Source organism: Doryrhamphus excisus, chromosome 21, assembly GCF_030265055.1.
Source record: "Doryrhamphus excisus isolate RoL2022-K1 chromosome 21, RoL_Dexc_1.0, whole genome shotgun sequence".
Lineage (NCBI taxonomy): Eukaryota > Metazoa > Chordata > Actinopteri > Syngnathiformes > Syngnathidae > Doryrhamphus > Doryrhamphus excisus.
The window spans coordinates 12491625-12509800 of NC_080486.1; the positions used below are offsets into that span (position 1 = coordinate 12491625).

General features: G+C 46.3%; 1 protein-coding gene and 1 long non-coding RNA gene across 6 annotated transcripts; one reads left to right on the forward strand and one right to left on the reverse strand.

Moving 5' to 3' along the window:
- Positions 1–199: 199 nt before the first annotated feature.
- Positions 200–13269, reverse strand: LOC131108692 (mitogen-activated protein kinase kinase kinase 15-like). Its single transcript, XM_058059908.1, has 28 exons — positions 12637–13269; positions 11651–11790; positions 11540–11563; positions 10531–10724; positions 10187–10462; positions 9955–10125; positions 9774–9886; positions 9346–9505; positions 9117–9267; positions 8945–9052; positions 8814–8863; positions 8606–8701; positions 8455–8542; positions 8241–8378; positions 8044–8167; positions 7425–7555; positions 7263–7368; positions 6369–6526; positions 6098–6281; positions 5825–5999; positions 5185–5359; positions 4431–4616; positions 4243–4348; positions 2517–2748; positions 2185–2297; positions 2014–2120; positions 1874–1950; positions 200–1814 (listed from the first exon to the last, which is right to left on the reverse strand). The coding sequence occupies exons 1-28, from the start codon at positions 12947–12949 to the stop codon at positions 1721–1723; spliced, it is 3990 nt and encodes a 1329-aa protein (XP_057915891.1). The 5' UTR covers positions 12950–13269; the 3' UTR covers positions 200–1720.
- On the forward strand, positions 3279–15882 carry LOC131108696 (uncharacterized). 5 transcript variants are annotated; one of them, XR_009120514.1, is made up of 9 exons: positions 3279–3510; positions 4200–6534; positions 7283–7371; positions 7461–7652; positions 8095–10481; positions 12603–14177; positions 14560–14692; positions 14795–14908; positions 15142–15882. It is a non-coding gene; the product is annotated as an uncharacterized LOC131108696 (long non-coding RNA). The 5 variants fall into 5 exon arrangements; XR_009120510.1 differs by having other exon boundaries at positions 3280–3510; positions 14792–14908; XR_009120511.1 differs by having other exon boundaries at positions 3280–3510; positions 7461–7568; positions 14792–14908.
- Positions 15883–18176: the final 2294 nt, after the last annotated feature.

An 18176-nucleotide genomic window follows, 5' to 3' on the forward strand; every position in this document is an offset into this window, starting at 1 on the left:
AACAAGTGCTGCATAAACGCACACCCTGCACAAAGAAAGCGTTGAGGGAAAAATAATCCCCGGTTGGCACAGTAGATTTATCACGGGAATCGTGATATTATCTTTTTAGCTAACAACAATAGACAATTCAGAATAATAAAGCTTTACCAGAGTCCCAGAAGCAAAATAACGAAGCAAAGTAAATGATTTCCATGTTTATTGCAAAGCAAACATGAAGCGCACACACACAGTCAAAGAAAACATCCAAATAAACGTGTACTTGACTAAAAGAAGGAAAATGAAAGGATTGCTAATCCATGACCTGTGGTGTGATCCTGACTCACAGCTAGTTTGGTCATAGGTTTTATCCATTCTCCCAATGGGGGTCACCCTGGGTACAACCTGGACTACTCAACCATTCAGATTGTTAACCCGTCATGTAGAGTGCGGACTTGAGTCACACTTTAATTAAAGAAACCAACGTTATGAGTGTCACAAGCGGTTGACCCGATTATAAAACGCTATTTTTACCTAAAAATAATGAGGCCGTCTTATAGTCTTCAGATTTTATACATGGAACCAACAGGTAGCATGTCCTCAGACACACCAGAGCAACCGGTTGGGCAAGTTACCGGCTGTCTTACATTTAGAGGTTATCACATGGTTTGTCTGGTATCAGGCCAGGTATCATGTCCACAAGGCCTGATACCAGACAAACCATGTGATGATCTTATTATCACATACTTTTGTTTTTCCATCATGTAACGTGCCAGAGAGTTGAATTTTGATTTGAGAGAATCAGGCTCGTATTCATCCCCATTTTCTTTTCTGATTGATAAAATAATGTAGTGACCCTGACGTGTTCATGTTGACATGTTGTGCTCTTGAGTGTCTGACTGTTCCGCGTGACTGTCAATGCACCAGGGGTGGGGGCGTGTCGTGTTGAGGAAGCACTGTTGCGTTGCTGGCGGTGGTTGCAACGGCGTGGTTACGGCCGACAGTAGCCAGTATTTTTGTGTAATAAAAGCTTGTTAGCGATCACAGTCGTGTCCTTTCCATAGCGTCGGCAACGACGTTACAATAAACATATTGTTACGATAATAACGGTAACCATATAGTTACAATAAACTCTATAGTTTATCAGTATCACTGCCCTGGGCTTTGACACAGTATCATTTCGGCCTTTTCCCGTATCATTCATGGGCGGTTTCTAGGGTACAGGGCCAATTAACACTGTAGTATGTGATAATTAGGGTTGTCTTATATTTGGCATAGTTTTATATTCTGGGTCATCGTAATACAGTATATGAGGTTGTCTTATATCAGGAGTCGTCTTATAGTCAGGGTCATCTTGTAGCAAGGGTCATCTTATATGAAGGATTGTCTTATATTTTGGGTTGTCTTATATTCAAGGTGTTTTTGTCGTCAGGCTTGTCTTATATTCAAGATCGTCTCATAAATCAGTATTGTCATATTAGGGGTCGTACTACATAAGAGGGATCTTATGTTCAGGGTTGTATTATATCTGGGATCTTTCTACATATCAAGGTCGTCTTATGTTCAGGTCAATACGTGATTTCTCTCGTTGTGCTTGTGACTGCTGCAAAGCGCAATGTGCAATGCTAGCGAAAGTAGTGCCTGCACTAAAAAGCGCTTTGGTCTGTTGAAGTCAAGCATCGCCGTGTTTCATAAAAAGGTAAAACAAAAAAAAAGGCACAGTGGCGTTTTGGCAGAGAGAACATCACACGTCGTCGTCCGAGCGCTCGTCGCCCCTCAGCCTCTCTCGCTCCCGGTGCCTCTGGATGGCCCGCCAGATTCGGCACAGGACTCCGCCCCTGTAGAGGCGGATAGTGATGATGTCATAAATGTTGCACAAACTGGAGAGAGTTGATACCTGAGGCGGAGGCAGCGCAGGTCGTCTTTGGTGACGTCGCTGAGGATGTCCGTCAGCGTATATTCTTCAAGCACAAACTGAATGAAAACATTTAAATTGTAAATTTAAATGCTGAGAGAAGCAAATTCTGAAACACACACCTTGTCGATCGTGTCAGGGTCCGCCCCCTGCTCCTTCAGCCAATCAGTGAGCTGCTTATCAGGCTCGTGGTCCGCCGGAATGTGGAAGATGGATGGTGGCGAAATATCTAAAGAAAAGAAAACTTGACAAGTTAAAAGCAGTTTCCAGGTTTCGAAGCAAAGGAGACGTACCTGGCGGTCTGTGCCGGACCCTGACCAGCTCCAGGTCGTGCGTTCGCTGCTGCAGGGTGGCCTTCAGGACCTGCTGGTACTCCTTCTCCTTCTGCAGCAGCTCCTCCAGCAGCCTGCAGGCACAGCAACAAGAACATGGCTGAGTCAGGTTTCAGATGAATTGGCCCGTTTTATTGAGCGTGGGCGTTCACAGCTTTCCTGTTCTGTTTGTCTTTAAATTACGCAATTTGAAAGTGTCAGGTGACATTTCCCAACCTTCGCAGATTAGAGCTATGATAAACAAAAGTAATGGGACACCGACGGGACGTGAAGACAATGTGGGCTTGGCTGACCTGTTGGTCTCCTGCTTGAGGCGCCCCAGCTGAGCCCCCAGCTGGTGGTGGGAGCGCTGGTGCTCGTGGGAGTGAGCGGAATGGAGCGTGGCGACGGCCGAGGCGACGGGGTCGGCGGGCTCGTCGGCGGCCGGCGCAAGCACTGGGCCGAATTCGCCCTCCTCCTCGTCCACCTCATCCTCCTTCTCTGCGCCCTCGCACTCTGACGCCGGGCCGAAGTGCGTCTGCAGCTCTAAGAGGGGGAAAAGGTCAAGAGGTGAGGATAACGTAAGTGAAAGTAAGTTACACTTTTTACCCTTAGCTCCCGGGAAGCAAAATATTTTTTTTCGGAAGAACATAAAATATGCAATTTTTTTTAAAATGAGGTGCAAAATGCTATATTTGGGATGATTGTTATTACAGCCTTGACTAGGTCAATAATTGATAACACTTGATTTTCCCATCACAAAAGTGTCATAAAAATAAAAACTTTTTTTTCTTTTCACTGACTCAAATCTCTTCAACTTCAAACCTAACCAGTTTTATCTTTTTTAAACTATTTGTTATGTTTTAATACACTGTAAATCCCAACAGTTGTACTCGCTCATAATTAATAAGGTCATAACACTCAAATGTCGTTATGTAGTTGACTGAAAGTAAATGTTTTTAGCTCTGATAAGATTTATTCCACTTTAATTTAACGGGGCTTAATATTTTATAGCTAATTTGTGTAGCACGCTTAAAAAGTTTTAGAACCATACAGTAGCGTCATGACGTCATCGACGTCGTTGTGGTGGGTGGGTCTTATCGCTCCCTCGGGAAAGCTGGGTCAGCCATCTTGAATTTGCACGATGTGGAGATGCTAATGGCGGTATACGCAAGCCGACGTAGAACATTTCATTAGTTTTTTTATCTGTTTGCGGCTGTCACTTTCATCAAACTACCACCACTTCCTTTTCTTCATTGGCCCTATTGCCGTCGTTTTCTCAAGTGCCGTCTAATCAGCCCAGATTTGGTAAGTAACGTTTGAATTGGTCTACGTTTCAAACTGTGAATGCATTGTACAATGTGCACATTGAATATTTGTTGTAAATGGTTTCTAAATACGAGTAATGGTAACTTTAGAAGTTGAAAAGTTGTAAAAAATGTATGTTAGTCTGTCGTACAACGGTGTAAGGTTCCTCTAGTTTACAACAGTGTAAAGCAATTAGCGGCTTTTCTGGACGAACTACATTTCCCATAATGCAAGTTTGCCCGGGAGGAATGAAGGTTTGCTCGGCAGTTGACAATGGAGGCTAACCGGAGCCCTGAAGATTAAGTTCTTCCTGCTTTCCGGTTTCTGTCGGCTGTTGTTTTCGCTGGCCGGCGGTTATACGCCTGCATATTGCGAATCTGTGAGTATAAGTGTTCGCGTTACAGGGTCAATATTTTACTTTGTCGAGTAACCAACATATCCAACCTGCTGTGTGCTAGCTTGAAACGAACAATGCTAAACGGCATATTGTGAGTGTGTAACAGGCCTGTGCTTGTCTTTCCTCGTCAGGAAACTTCAAACTTAACACGTCCTCGTGTAAACTTAAAATAATATTGTGTCATCATAATTTTTTAGTTCTGTGAACTTATCAGAGTTTACAGTGTAGCCTTTTTGTTGATGATTGATGCATTATTATTCAAGCAAATTACCTGAACACGTTTTCGCTGTAGGTCCCTAAACCGTCCACTAGATATCAGCAGGAGCTGCTCTCACCTGGAATGAGGATGGTGATGGCCGCCTGCACAGCCCTCCGAATGATGTTATCCATGGCGAACATCCAGTGAGGTTTGATGTGATGGTTCCTGAGCACCTTGTTGACCTGAAGGGAAAAAACAGTAACACCATTTAATGACTAGATACCTTCAGAGAAAAGTCTTTTGTGTGCGTGTGTGTTCTCTGACCGAGTCCTGGAAGCCAAAGAGCACCAACTGGATCTGGTTGATGGAGGTGGAGTCAAAGTCTAGGTCCAGCTTGAGCTTGGAGATGGTGGCCGCCATGACGCGCCTCTCTGGGGAATGAATGAAGTCTCGGAGGATGCAGATGATCTGCTTGATGTGCTCCACGGACAGCTGGAGCTCTTCGCTGCCCTGATATCACAGATATCAGCAAAGGTCCCAGAACGTGGTCAGTGAGAGACCTAGGAACCCTAAAATCTGTCCTCATCTGTGCTGTGAATGTGACTTATATTCATGATGGTGGCAGCAACAGTGATTTTTATGCGCATTGTTATTTCTTTTACAGTGTCAAAATTAAAGGTAAGACTCACACTCAAGGTCCTCGGGACCAAAATGTCTGCATCACCCAAGTTAAACTATTAAATCATTATTATATTTGGGAATTTATATGCACTAGATATACTGTTTTTTTTTGTTTTTTTTACTGAAAAAAGAAACATGAAAAGAAAGGGTGCCTTGCTTTAAGTAGGAAAAAGCAGCGCCAACTTGTGGACAAGTTGATGGCCACAAGTTCCAAGTTCATTCATTTCCGAAATTGAAATCTTAAAATGACTGCATTAATTTATGTTAGGATATATGTGGAATTCCATGTGGGACATTTTTGGTTGTGAGGAGCAAATGTGTGAGTTTTTTTGTGTCGATATCCTTTAGCAAATGCCACCTATATACCTTCAATAGAGCACTAAATCTTAGTCAGCACCTGGATGTAGTTCTCCTTCAGGTTGGAGATGACCTTCGCCTGGTCCTCGTTCAGGACCTTGAACAGAATGGCCCGCCTCTCGCTGTCCTTCTTCAGTAGGAAGAGGCCTCCGTCTCTGTCCTCGGGGGAGGGCGGGACATTGCGGTCCTCCGACACCGAGCCTTCGTCTGGAACGCTGCAACGCACACAAACACCTCAGTGTGTGGGCTTTTTTTTTGGTCTTTACGACGGCCTGTTTGCAAATACAAGCCTCTCCTGGCTACCGTGCGCCGTGAGTCTGCAGCACACGCTTCCTTAAACACACAAGGGTCCAGCATGGTGCTTGTGTGTGTAAAGATATTGTTATACAAGTGCTGTGTCGTAAAAGGCAGTGGAGCATGCTGGGAACACAAGGAGGCCACCTGCCAGGCAAAAGGTCATTCACATCTTTCCAACATTAGTAGCAGCTGGGATAGTTTGCTCTGTTGGTTTGTTGACAAGAATTATGCAAAAAGTAATGAAATATTGATTTCATAGTAATTCATACTAAAGGAAGCCATAATAGAATCAACATAGTCCTGAGAAGACAGCGCCCAACGCGTCCACATTCTGCTACATTATAGTTCATAAGTCCAGTCTTGGAAGGAAAGTGTGTAGGCACCTCAGGTAGTTGGAATTGGGCGGTTTGAGCAGGTTCTCCGAGCCGGAGCTTTTCTTTTTCTGGAAGAAGACATCCTGTTTGGAGTCACAGTCGGGGCTCATGGAGCCGTGTTCGCTGCTGCTACTCCCAGTAGCCTCGCACTGCAACTGCACCGGCAGGGAAACGTGGATGTAGTCTGACGGCCACGCACAACAAACACAAAAACAGGACAATTGTGATGCACATTGGAAAGATTGTTCCATGTCTTCCCACTGCCAGGAGCACTCGTGCTACCTGAAGGTTTGAAGGCGATCTTGCTCTTCTTGCCCTTGGTGTTGTGTCTGACAAAGGTGTCCCTCAGCAGGTCAGCGGCGATGGCTCGTTTGTGAGGGTCCGGCTCGAAGCAACGCAAGATGAACGACTTGGCCTCCAGTGACAAAGACTCTGGGATCTCCGGGTGGATCTTAAACATCCCCACCTGCAACACACAGTTGCGAAGTCAGCATGTGTTGTCTTAAATAGATTTTTCTCCCTCTTTTGTTTGTTACAGGGAGGTTTCATCAACCTTAAACATGGCGGCTTGAGGCTCCCCCAGCTCATGGAAGGGAGGCTTCCCGGTGGCCATTTCGATGATGGTGCACCCCAGGGACCAGATGTCTGCTGGGGCCCCGTAGCCCCGAGGACCCTTATCGATGATTTCTGGGGCCATGTACTGCAGAGTGCCTACACAGGTAGGAGAAAAGAGGACATTAATGTCAACTTGTGGCGCCCCCTATGGGTTGTGGACGAAATGTTCGCGTACCATGTATCATTTTGTAATAACAGTGCTATCATGTGGTGTATTTCCCTCAAAAATAACAGCACAGACAACATAGCAGTGCATATCTTGAAACATTCACTCTTTTGCATGAAGCGGTTCAGGAGGAGAAGAGTTAGCTTGCAACAAAGCATTTCATAGCACAGGAACCCCATTTGGTTGCACCACATGACTCACTATCAATGAGTCAGTGTGATTCCCCCCATTCAATCAGCAAGGTAATACTGGAAAAGACATGAAATATATGAAAATAATACTTTTTCAATGATGTGATTTAGTTTTTAAATGTTTTCCCCTCTGCAGATATGGAATTTGCTTTCCACAATGACCTAAAGGGTTCAGAGAGGGCAGGGAACAATAAAAGGCAGCGTCAGAGAAGTGATAAGGACACACACACACCTACTAATGAAAGATAAACACCATTCTGCCTCTGCTTGATTAGCTAATCTAATTACACACAGTCCTGCAGCCACTGGAGATGGCCAGATGGTGCATGAATGTGCATGTCCGTGTTCATCGTCCTGCTAAGTGTGTCCACAGATAGCAACTAGCGACGTGATGTCATGAATAAGTACACTTAAATGTACACTCGCCGATGCTATTTTGGAGCATCTTTGGCAAACAAACAAAAAGCCAAATTACCAGTGAAGGTCTCCGTGCAGGGATTGACTCCAGCCAGCCGCTTGGAGGTACCAAAGTCTGAGATCTTCAAGACGCCGCTGTAGGTGTTGACCAGCACGTTGTCACCCTGGTGGGGAAGACAAGTCAATAAAATGAATTCCACCTTGGCTGACGTCTTCTGACCTTTATGTCTCTGTGCACAATCTGGTTCTCGTGCAGGTATCGCAGCCCCTCCAGGATCTGTCGGGTGTAGAAGATGATGGTGGCCTCCTTCAGGGGACCCCATTTGGAGCGCAGCAAGGCCGACAAGCTCCCTGGAGAAAAGAGGTCCATCATGACAAGCATTTTTAGGGCAGTACATCTTCACAATGGAGAGTATCGTTTGCGTGAAGCTTGTATTGCACAACACAAGTGAGCAGCAAGATAACCGTGTCTTACCTGGGTGTGCCAGAGCTGCGATTCACTGAATTCCAACATGTAATATGGCAGAAAACAATAGCGCTCATGCTAAACATGCTAAACATCCACACTTCCAACAGAAAACTCCAGAGTGGTCCAGTTTCTGCTTCAGAATGTCACAGTACATGTTTTACTTCAATGAACCGCAGCTCCACCAGTGCCAGCACCACTCATGCAGCCCCAGATTATGATGTTAGAATGACTGCTAGCTAGAAACAAGTCATTTTTAATGGATAGTCGATTGCTGTATATTCAAGCTGTACACTGACTACTCTAAAGTATATCCATTGCTATAGTATTGGCCCTTGAGAAAGTATTATGAAATGCTTGCTTAAGCACACACCTCCGGGAACTTGCTCCATGAAGATCTTGATATATCCGTTTTCCGAAACAGAGCCCAAATACTGGACGATGTTCCTGTGCTTGAGGTACTTGTGCAGAGCGATCTCTTCGTGAAGAGGCTGCGAGTACCTGACGTATAAGGAAGAAACAAGGTTACTCATCACCAACAAGTAGAAATGCGAGGGATGGAGTCATCAGGTACCTGCTGTCCCTCTCTGGGATCTCCTTGATGGCAATTCGGACCTGGTTGCTGAGGTCCCTCCCAGCGTACACGACCCCGTAGGTACCTCGTCCCAGCACCACCCGGTCCTCCGTCTCGTCGATGTCGTACTCGTACTGAAAAACATCGGACACACCAGATGACACTCCACACCAGATGATGTGGAACCTGAATCATCTGACACAAACTGACCTCCAGTGTGTCGCCGTCGCCTTCGCCTTCCAGCTCCACCGAGTTCCCGGTCCCGTCCGATATCATCTCCTTCACCATGGAGCAGAACCTGGGAGGACACAGGTTCACTTCCACTGCAACCAAAATGACTTGTCGTGGTGTCCAACCTTACCGTGCACACTGCTCCTCGGTGGAGAAGTAAATCTGGAAGTCGTCAGAGTTGTCGTGGACGTAGAGGAAGCAGCAGCGTTCATCAAATTTGCTGATACTGCAGACAGACAGATATCTTTTTTAATATCCATGCCAGAGGAGCAGGGTGAATGACACCCATGTCAGCCAATAAAATGGTTCCTAAACTTGGTTTCATAAGCATCTTCTACCTGATGCCTTTGATGGACATTGTGGTGAAGTTCCACTCGTGGATGCCCTTCTACAACACGTCAAGAAAATGGATGGTCACTGACCACGATGAAGCTTTCATTCATTCCGTGGACAAAAAAACACAACCGACTGTTTCAGCAGGAGAAACATGCCAGATGGAGACGTTCTTCTCTTCCGCCTCGTTGTTGATGGACACGTATGACGGTTGGTAGACCTTAGTGGGTTCCAGAATCAGCACCTGTAACGAGACACCATGGTGACGGTCTTGGGACGACGGGGTCCATCTTGATGTGAATCCGTACGGGAAAGCGCAGTCGGTTGGTGGTCCCCTGCGTGGCCTCCACAATGATGTCCATCCAGAAGTTGAGTCGGTCCCTCTGGGGGGAATGCTCCATGTTCTGCTTCTTGAATCTCTGGATCAGCTGCAAGTTCTGCACCACCGAGCGCAGGTACCTGGACGCAGTGCTCCAGTTACCAAAATCTGGACCGCTCCCAGGTCCAGCCATCCATTATCTCCCATGAGGATCTCACCAGAGAGGGGGCTTCAGTTTGAAGAGCTTCTCAGCAGCTTGAGTGGCCTTAGGGATGTCGTTAGCCAGCATGCTAACGGTGAAGAACTGTCCCACGTCCCAGTAGTTGTTCATTTTCTCCAGGGAACCTTTGCGCCCCAGCAAACTGTTCAACCGAACACCTGAGAAATATTTGTTATCATTTACATGAATGATCTGGAGTGCATGAGAAAGGGGAGAGTCACTCTCTTTGAGTAGTGTTATGAAACTCCGAGCAGAAACATTTTAAAGTGCGTGCAGAGCTAGATCAAGCTACTAGATGCTGACCACTCAAGATACCTCAAATGCAGCTATTTCCATCTTGTGCAGGAAAAAAAGGTTGTCAGAAATTATTTGCTTCAGTGCGTCACACTAGAGTCTTTATAGACCTGAAATTCTGGATCCGCTTACCAATTTTCCTAAGTTCCATGGAGCTCTCAAACTGTTGCCCGGCGACTATGAGGAGAACGGCCAGGTTGATGCCAGAGTAGAGTGTGGGTTGCAGCTCAAAGCCCTTTCTGTACCTGCAACAGTTCTTAGCCTCAATCGCACGTCCATTCTCCTTCCGAGACCAGAAGCGTGTCCGCCTTACCACTGTATGGCATTGTCCCTGTTCTTGGTGTCCTTGCAGTCCGAGTCCAGGAAGATGTCCTTGTAGATCCGTCCGCACAGGCAGAACATGTCCGGCGCAGGATGCTCACAGGACTGCAGGACCTGCAGCATCACCCGTAGCGCTTGCTCCCTGTCGCCGGGACTGTTTCTCCTGCGAGTCAAGATGTTAGGATGAGGTACATCAACGTGTTCCTGTCTCTCCAGAACAGTACCTGTTTAGTGCAAAGGCGTAGTGGAACTGGATCATGGGCTGGGTTGCCAGGTCGCAGGTCGGCAGCATCTCCAAGGTCTGCACCAGTTTGACCATGGCATCGTAGTCCTGGATGTCTCTGTAGGAGAAGAGCAGGTTCATGACGATGTCCTGCGTGAGGACCTCGGTGTTGTCGATGCGGAGCTTAATGCGGGAGAGCTCCTTGGCCAGCTCCTCGCCCTGATACTTCTCCCTGGCCTTCCTGATGTCGTTCAGCAAGGTGTCCTTAAAGGAGGCGCTAGAGGGACACGAGAAAGGTATGAGGTTCTTCCGGTCCGTCTCTCTTTCAACGTGCTTTTATCTGACCAGGACGTGACGTGGATGTCCTTCAGCAAGCTGGTGAAACGGTCCATCAGGGGCACGCACAGGGGGCCCAGGAGGTTGTCCCAGCTGGGCTGCATGTACTCGCTGGCCCTTCGCTGGGCGTCGCTCTCACAGCAAGTATACTCGTGGTTGGGGTTGACGATGTAAGGGATGAAGTAGTAGTTGCCACTGGAGGCCTGGAGACGAATGGGGAGGGGTTTGTGTGTACAGTGGACCCTCGCTCGTGTTATGGGGTAGGGGACTGGGGACTGTTAGCACAAAGCGCTAGCCTTGGTGTTGCTGTTATTCATCCACTATGATACAATCACACTGCTGTTATGTTGCCTTTCAGAAAACTGGAAAGTCCAGTAAGACATTCTAGACCAGGAGTGGAATGTGAAAAGGAGTTTGTTCATATCTTAAAATCAAGCCCCTGTCCCACGCCATGATTTTACATTGCTGTTTGTGAAATATGACGTTTATTACGTACACAATTGTGCTTCTGGGGGACACACTCCGTCGAAGACAGACATGAAAGCTAAAACACTCAAAAAGGCATCCATCTAAATTCCAGTCTCAATGCCAACAGGCTACCTATAAAAATGAGTGATTAGGCTTGCAGTGTTTTGCCCACACCAGGAAGTGCAACTGTAACAGCAAATGTCTGCGATAAAGCAAATGCAAAAACATTTGCTTAGCTGGCTTTCTGGTTGTGAGTTACACAAGACACTGATTGGCACTTCCTCTCTGCGGCCGTTAGTGAGGACAAACAAGCAGGCTCCCAGCATGCTTTGCTGAGCTGCACGGTACCTACTTTACTGCCAGAGCCTCTGTATTCTGGAGGCAACTGGACCCAGGGGAAGCCTAAACCTGGTGGGCAGGCGGCCTACTCCACAAACACAACATTAAAATCATTTGCTTGGAAGAACAGCTGCTAATGTTTGACAGGCTTCTATTTCAGGGGGGCATGTCAGAAATATTACTCCCGAAATAGATACGCTGGGATACTTACTGTGTTTTTCTGAGCGACCATGTCCTGTGAGGGGACAGAGCACATGAGTGACTGGAATTAACGTAGGAGATCACTCCTCAGGGATAACGGCATCCATCCTGGACCGCTTACCTTCAGGGACTGGGCCGTGTCAGGGTCTGTGTCGTGGTACAAGATGACATTGTTGGCCATGTCGAAGCTCTCCCTCACACCCAGGTGGTAGAACAGGGAGGGCTGGCGGAAGACGTCGCTCATGTCCACGACCGCAATGTCTGTCAGAAATGAAAATGAATCAAAAACCGCCATGTCGACAAAATAAATTGTCTACTTCCCCAAAACTGCGATACAAATGTCATATATTGATATAATGGGGGTGACGATGTAGGGAATGAAGTCGTAGTCGCCACTGGTGGCCTGGAGACGAATTAGGAGTTCTTTTTTGGGGGTACAATGGACCCTCGCTGGTGTTATGTGGTCAGGGTTGAGGATCAGAGCACAACAACTGGGGATTTTTAATACAAAGCGCTAGCCTTTGTGTCGCTGTTATTCATCCTGTGTGTTATGTTACCTTTCCGAAGCGGTGAGGTGCTCATCATTTCATTAAACATGAGAAATGATGCTGCATGTTTTGAATGGGGAAAATGTAACGCCATCTGGTGGACCAAAGCAAGCATTGAAGATTGCAATGCATGGCAAGCAGGCAGGTAATAAAGGATAGCATTTTGTTTAAGTGAAGGTAATTGCTGGATGAAAAGCTTTAAATGCGACATTTGTGTCCCTTTTTACTATGGTGGTGACAAGTTACAAATTGGAATATTATCTAGCAAATTACAATTTATAGTTACAGACCTGAAAACAAAAACATGAATGGCACTCAATGTACCTTGGATCTCTCAAAGAGATAAACTTTGTCTTCATTCACTTGAAACTATGTACTGTTCAGACAAATGCTTCTTCCCAAATTGTCTTTAAACTTCTACTAGCAAGCAGTGAGTCACTTACTGTGTATATTTTCTATACTAACTTGCAAAGTTGTATATTTTAATGCAATGCTTTGCACATGACTTCAATGGTTGTTTTTCAGTTTGCTGCAAAAGAAGTTATAAGTTGCACTGAACCTGCGTCGTAGAAGCTGTCCAACACGGAGGTCTCTCCAAAGTCGAGCCTCCCGAAGGTGACTGTGGTCAGCAGGGCACTCTCGGCGTCACACGCCCGCTGGAGGCACTGCAGCGCCCCGGACTCCGGACTGCTGGCCATCACCGCCTTCAGACCGTCGTTCAGTACGTACACGACCCGCAGGGAGCGCTGCTTGGCCGGGGGACTGGGGCTGGACAGCTCGGCCCTCTCCCGGTCTCTCTCCAGCTGCACGCACATACCCGCCGAGTGCTCGCCTGCCATGTCCGCCGCCTGCGCGCTCTGGCCCGGCTCCATAGCGGCGTCAGTGTGGGTGGGCTTCCCGGTGATGCCCTGCGGTCAAGTGTGCTGCTGATCGTCCCGGATCGTCGGTGTCCTCCCGGGGCTCACCTGGCGCACACCTGTCGTCTCGGAGAGGAGAGCGTCTGAGTTTGTTCCCGGACATGTCCGCCTCATTAAGTCACATCAGAGGCCGATTATCTCGCACCAAGAGGTCCGCTTGGCCCGGACCGGTTGCGACTAGATCCCTTCAGAGGACGGAAGTGGAGGAAGTCACACTACATACACACGCCCGCACATACACACACATTCACATCTAGGGATCATAGGGGTAGGTGCGTTGACTATTTTTAATGTAATATTTAACTTTTTCCTTTAAGTTCAAACGTCAGACGATCATAGCACTTATGAATCAGCCAATCTGGTTGTTAGAGTGTCATCTGCATGTTGCTTGCAGCCACAAGGGGGCGTATAAGCATGCAATCTAGTTCCTTATCCACGACTCAGGAACAGAAATATTGTTTAAATGTCATTTACGACACTAAAATGTGCACTTAATGCAGCATCGTGGCCCAGAAACCGCCGGGGGAAGGAAACAGAAAGTAAAAGCATAAAAGTTTGAAAATCCACCATTTCATCATCAGATCAAACGTAATGTAGACTCAAACGCTGAACAGAGGAGTCATCTTTCTTGTAATGTCTCCCTCTGCTGGTGACGTTTAAAACGTGCCTTTTAGAGGGACGAATACAAATTTATGTTCATGTTAACACTGTAAAAAATATATGTTTTTGAAATACATAACATTCATTTTCCTTCCTCACAGTGTGAGGGGAGAAAATACGTTAAACCTACCCTTAAAAATAAGTTTATTCAAGTATACTATGACTATACTTATTTTAGACTAAAAATGACGACGTATTCTCGAGGTTTACTTTTTATAAACTATTTTATATACTTAAGAATAGCACGGTGAAGTATACTTATACTGAATGTTATGCCTTGCACTTGCCATGGTCCCGCCCCCTACCTGGCAGCCAATGGGAGTCGCCTAATTGGTGCCATGTCAGGCCCCACCCCTAAAAGGTGACGTTGACTACTCAACACGGAAGGAGGAGGCATAGCCGAGCTAACAAATATTTTTAAGCATTAAGATGCCACAATGGCATTTACAATGTATTATTTCAAGGACAATACTGTGGAGGTTGGGAAGATTTCATGGACGAATATTGACGGCTAGCAACAATGGTTAAGTTGTCAATTGTGTTGCTTTTCCAGTTAGTTTGATCACATTGTTGTCAAAGTGGAGCCTGGACATTTACATCTATACTCGATATGAAAAAGCTAAGCTAACAGCACAAGACAATGCTTCATATATGTGTTAATGTCTGCTAATGTCAAAAGTAGTTTGGTCCATGGCAAAATACATAGCAAAAGGTAGTGAATTTGACAGAATAAAAAAATATCAGCATATACTGTAAGTGTACATTAATTTTTGCATTCTTAAAACTACATGTTTGGCCTGCGGCAGTTTCTACAGCTGTTTCCATATTTTGATAGGTGTTTCAATGTGCAAAAGAGCTCTCACAAGCTATTCATTTGTTCTTGTTTCTTACACAAACCACCACAGTGATCTCTGTAAGAAGAGACAGGAGTTCATAAAGGGTGACAACATCCGGCAAGAAGGAACCAAGAGGAAGTGGAGGCCCAACAACAAGTGGAAAGATGTAGAAGAGGAGGATCATGAAGTTCTACCAAAAAAGGTAGGTACAATACCTGGATGAATACCTCGGCATGATTATTTTGTGTGTGCATAAAAATGAAGTTTTGAGTTCCATATGATTTCATGTATTGTGGTGCAGTAGACTAACTCTAATGAGGAGCAGCCGCCCAGAAACACAGTAGAAAGTGAAAGCGCTTCAGAGAGAAACCAAGCCTGAAAGGAGACCGTGTGAAAGATATACTAGATGCCATGAGAGGTATTTTCTCCTCATTCATTCAAGTAAACTAAAGCAAATGATAAAACAGAAGCTTTTAATGACTGATGTATCTTCCCAAATCCAAAGAATAGACCATTATTACTTTGCTGATTGCATTTAAGTTGAGAACTGTACCTGATAAACCCCTCCCTGCCATGACGCATGTTCATTTTGGACAGGGAATAACAATAACATGAGGTCGTGTTTTGTTCTTTGTGTTTTTTCACTCACAGCCCATGACAGGCCAAACTCCCAGACCCCCCAAGATGTGAGATGAATCCTAAAGAAGACTCCAATAAAAGTACATGGTCTGTAGTATACTTTTAAAGTATACTTTTTTGTTAACTTAAAATGTTCCAATTTAGTTCCAAGAAGTGTTAAATAGTATACTTTGTAGTATACTAAAAGTACATCATCTTCTACTTTTACACTTATATTCAAGTATACTTATATATATGTATGGTGTTCATCACCTCCGTTATAAAGGCAAGGATCCTTGCCAGCTGACTAGCTCCATTGGTAGCACCACAGATTCATGGTGCAGGGGAGCGAGGTTCAATACCCGGTCAGGGCAAGTGTAGGTCATTTTGCCATTTGTCCAGTTCCAACACCTATCGCAGTCATCACCTCCGTTATAACATCATGAATGTCTGCCAGCTGACTAGCTCCATTGGTAGCACCGCAGATTCATGGTGCTGGAGTACTGTGTTCAAATCCTAGTCGGTCCAAAAAAAACCAAAACAAAAATGATAGGGCGTTGCCTTCCCAGTCGGCACAAAAAGGGGTGTGTGTAACTTCCCCCCTCAACTTGAAATTATGCGGGATCCCGCCTCCGGGGGGATCCCGCCTCCAAAATGATCCCGCCTCTTGAGGGATTGATAATTAAATATGTGCCTCCAACTGGATGAAGTCAACATAAAATGAGAAGTAGGTGGAGTTAAGTGGGCGCAAACTCGTATAGTGGGGGATGGCCGGAGGGGTGAGGGGGGCGAGGTGGGGAGGGGGGGGTGGGGCATGGCGGTCGTGGGGAGGTTGCGCGTGGGGTGGATAGGAATAGTCAGCTGGTTTTTAAAAAATTTTTACAAAATTTCAAATAAAAATTCTATAATACTGGTATTTTTGAAACTTTATTTTTTTGCAACTGCTGCTGGGATTTGAACCAAGAGCTCCCACACCATGAATCAGCGGTGTTACCACCTGAGCCACCCAGCCGGCAAGCATGCTTGATGATATAACGGAGGTCATGAGTACGATAGGTGCTGGAGAAATGTTAAAACGAGTAACAACTGAAGTTGCCTTTACCGGGTATTGAACCTTGCTCCACTGCACCATGAATCAGCGGTGCTACCACATGAGCCACCCAGCCGGCAAGCATGGGCGATGATATAACGGAGGTCATGAGTACGCTAGGTGCTGGAGAAATGTTAAAACGAGTAACAACTGAAGTTGCCTTTACCGGGTATTGAACCTTGCTCCACTGCACCATGAATCAGCGGTGCTACCACATGAGCCACCCAGCCGGCAAGCATGGGCGATGATATAACGGAGGTCATGAGTACGCTAGGTGCTGGAGAAATGTTAAAACGAGTAACAACTGAAGTTGCCTTTACCGGGTATTGAACCTTGCTCCACTGCACCACAAATCAGCGGTGCTACCACCTGAGCCACCCAGCCAGCAAGCATGGGTGATGATATAACGGAGGTCATGAGTACGCTAGGTGCTGGAGAAATGTTAAAACGAGCAATAACTGAAGTTGCCCTTACCGGGTATTGAACCTTGCCCCAGAGCACCATGAATCAGCGGTGCTACCACCTGAGCCACCCAGCCGGTAAGCATGCTTGATGATATAACGGAGGTCATGAGTACGATAGGTGCTGGTGAAATGTTAAAAGAAGTAACAACTGCAGCAAGCGCTGCTGGGGTTTGAACCAAGGGCTCCCACACCATGAATCAGCGGTGCTACCATCTGAGCCACCCAGCCAGCAAGCATGTGTGATGATATAACGGAGGTCATGATCATAATACATGCTGAACCTGGCGAAATTGCAAAACAAGCAATTTCCGACGTGACCGGGATTTGAACTCAGGTCCCATCGACCGTGACCCACCGCTGCTACCAACTGCGCCATTCAGCTGGCAAGTGTGGCTGATGTTATAACGGAGGTGATGATTACGATGCATGTTGAACCTTGAGCAATAGCAAAACAAACTTAACTTGAACTTGAACATTGAACTCTGGTCCTATGACGGCAAGTGTAGGTCATTTTGCCATTTGTCCAGTTCCAACACCTATCGCAGTCATCACCTCCGTTATAACATCATGAATGTCTGCCAGCTGACTAGCTCCATTGGTAGCACCGCAGATTCATGGTGCTGGAGTACTGTGTTCAAATCCTAGTCGGTCCAAAAAAAACCAAAACAAAAATGATAGGGCGTTGCCTTCCCAGTCGGCACAAAAAGGGGTGTGTGTAACTTCCCCCCTCAACTTGAAATTATGCGGGATCCCGCCTCCGGGGGGATCCCGCCTCCAAAATGATCCCGCCTCTTGAGGGATTGATAATTAAATATGTGCCTCCAACTGGATGAAGTCAACATAAAATGAGAAGTAGGTGGAGTTAAGTGGGCGCAAACTCGTATAGTGGGGGATGGCCGGAGGGGTGAGGGGGGCGAGGTGGGGAGGGGGGGGTGGGGCATGGCGGTCGTGGGGAGGTTGCGCGTGGGGTGGATAGGAATAGTCAGCTGGTTTTTAAAAAAAAATTACAAAATTTCAAATAAAATTTCTATAATACTGGTATTTTTGAAACTTTATTTTTTTGCAACTGCTGCTGGGATTTGAACCAAGAGCTCCCACACCATGAATCAGCGGTGTTACCACCTGAGCCACCCAGCCGGCAAGCATGCTTGATGATATAACGGAGGTCATGAGTACGATAGGTGCTGGAGAAATGTTAAAACGAGTAACAACTGAAGTTGCCTTTACCGGGTATTGAACCTTGCTCCACTGCACCATGAATCAGCGGTGCTACCACATGAGCCACCCAGCCGGCAAGCATGCTTGATGATATAACGGAGGTCATGAGTACGCTAGGTGCTGGAGAAATGTTAAAACGAGTAACAACTGAAGTTGCCTTTACCGGGTATTGAACCAAGAGCTCCCACACCATGAATCAGCGGTGTTACCACCTGAGCCACCCAGCCGGCAAGCATGCTTGATGATATAACGGAGGTCATGAGTACGCTAGGTGCTGGTGAAATGTTAAAACGAGT

Coding starts and splice junctions, on each gene's coding strand:
- LOC131108692 (XM_058059908.1), bottom strand. CDS start 12,949: ATGGAGCCGGGCCAGAGCGCGCAGGCGGCGGACATGGCAGGCGAGCAC. Junction 11,791..12,636: donor GGACAGCTTCTACGACGCAG/GTTCAGTGCAAC, acceptor CATTTCTGACAG/ACATTGCGGTCGTGGACATG. Junction 10,463..10,530: donor GACATCCACGTCACGTCCTG/GTCAGATAAAAG, acceptor GTGTCCCTCTAG/CGCCTCCTTTAAGGACACCT.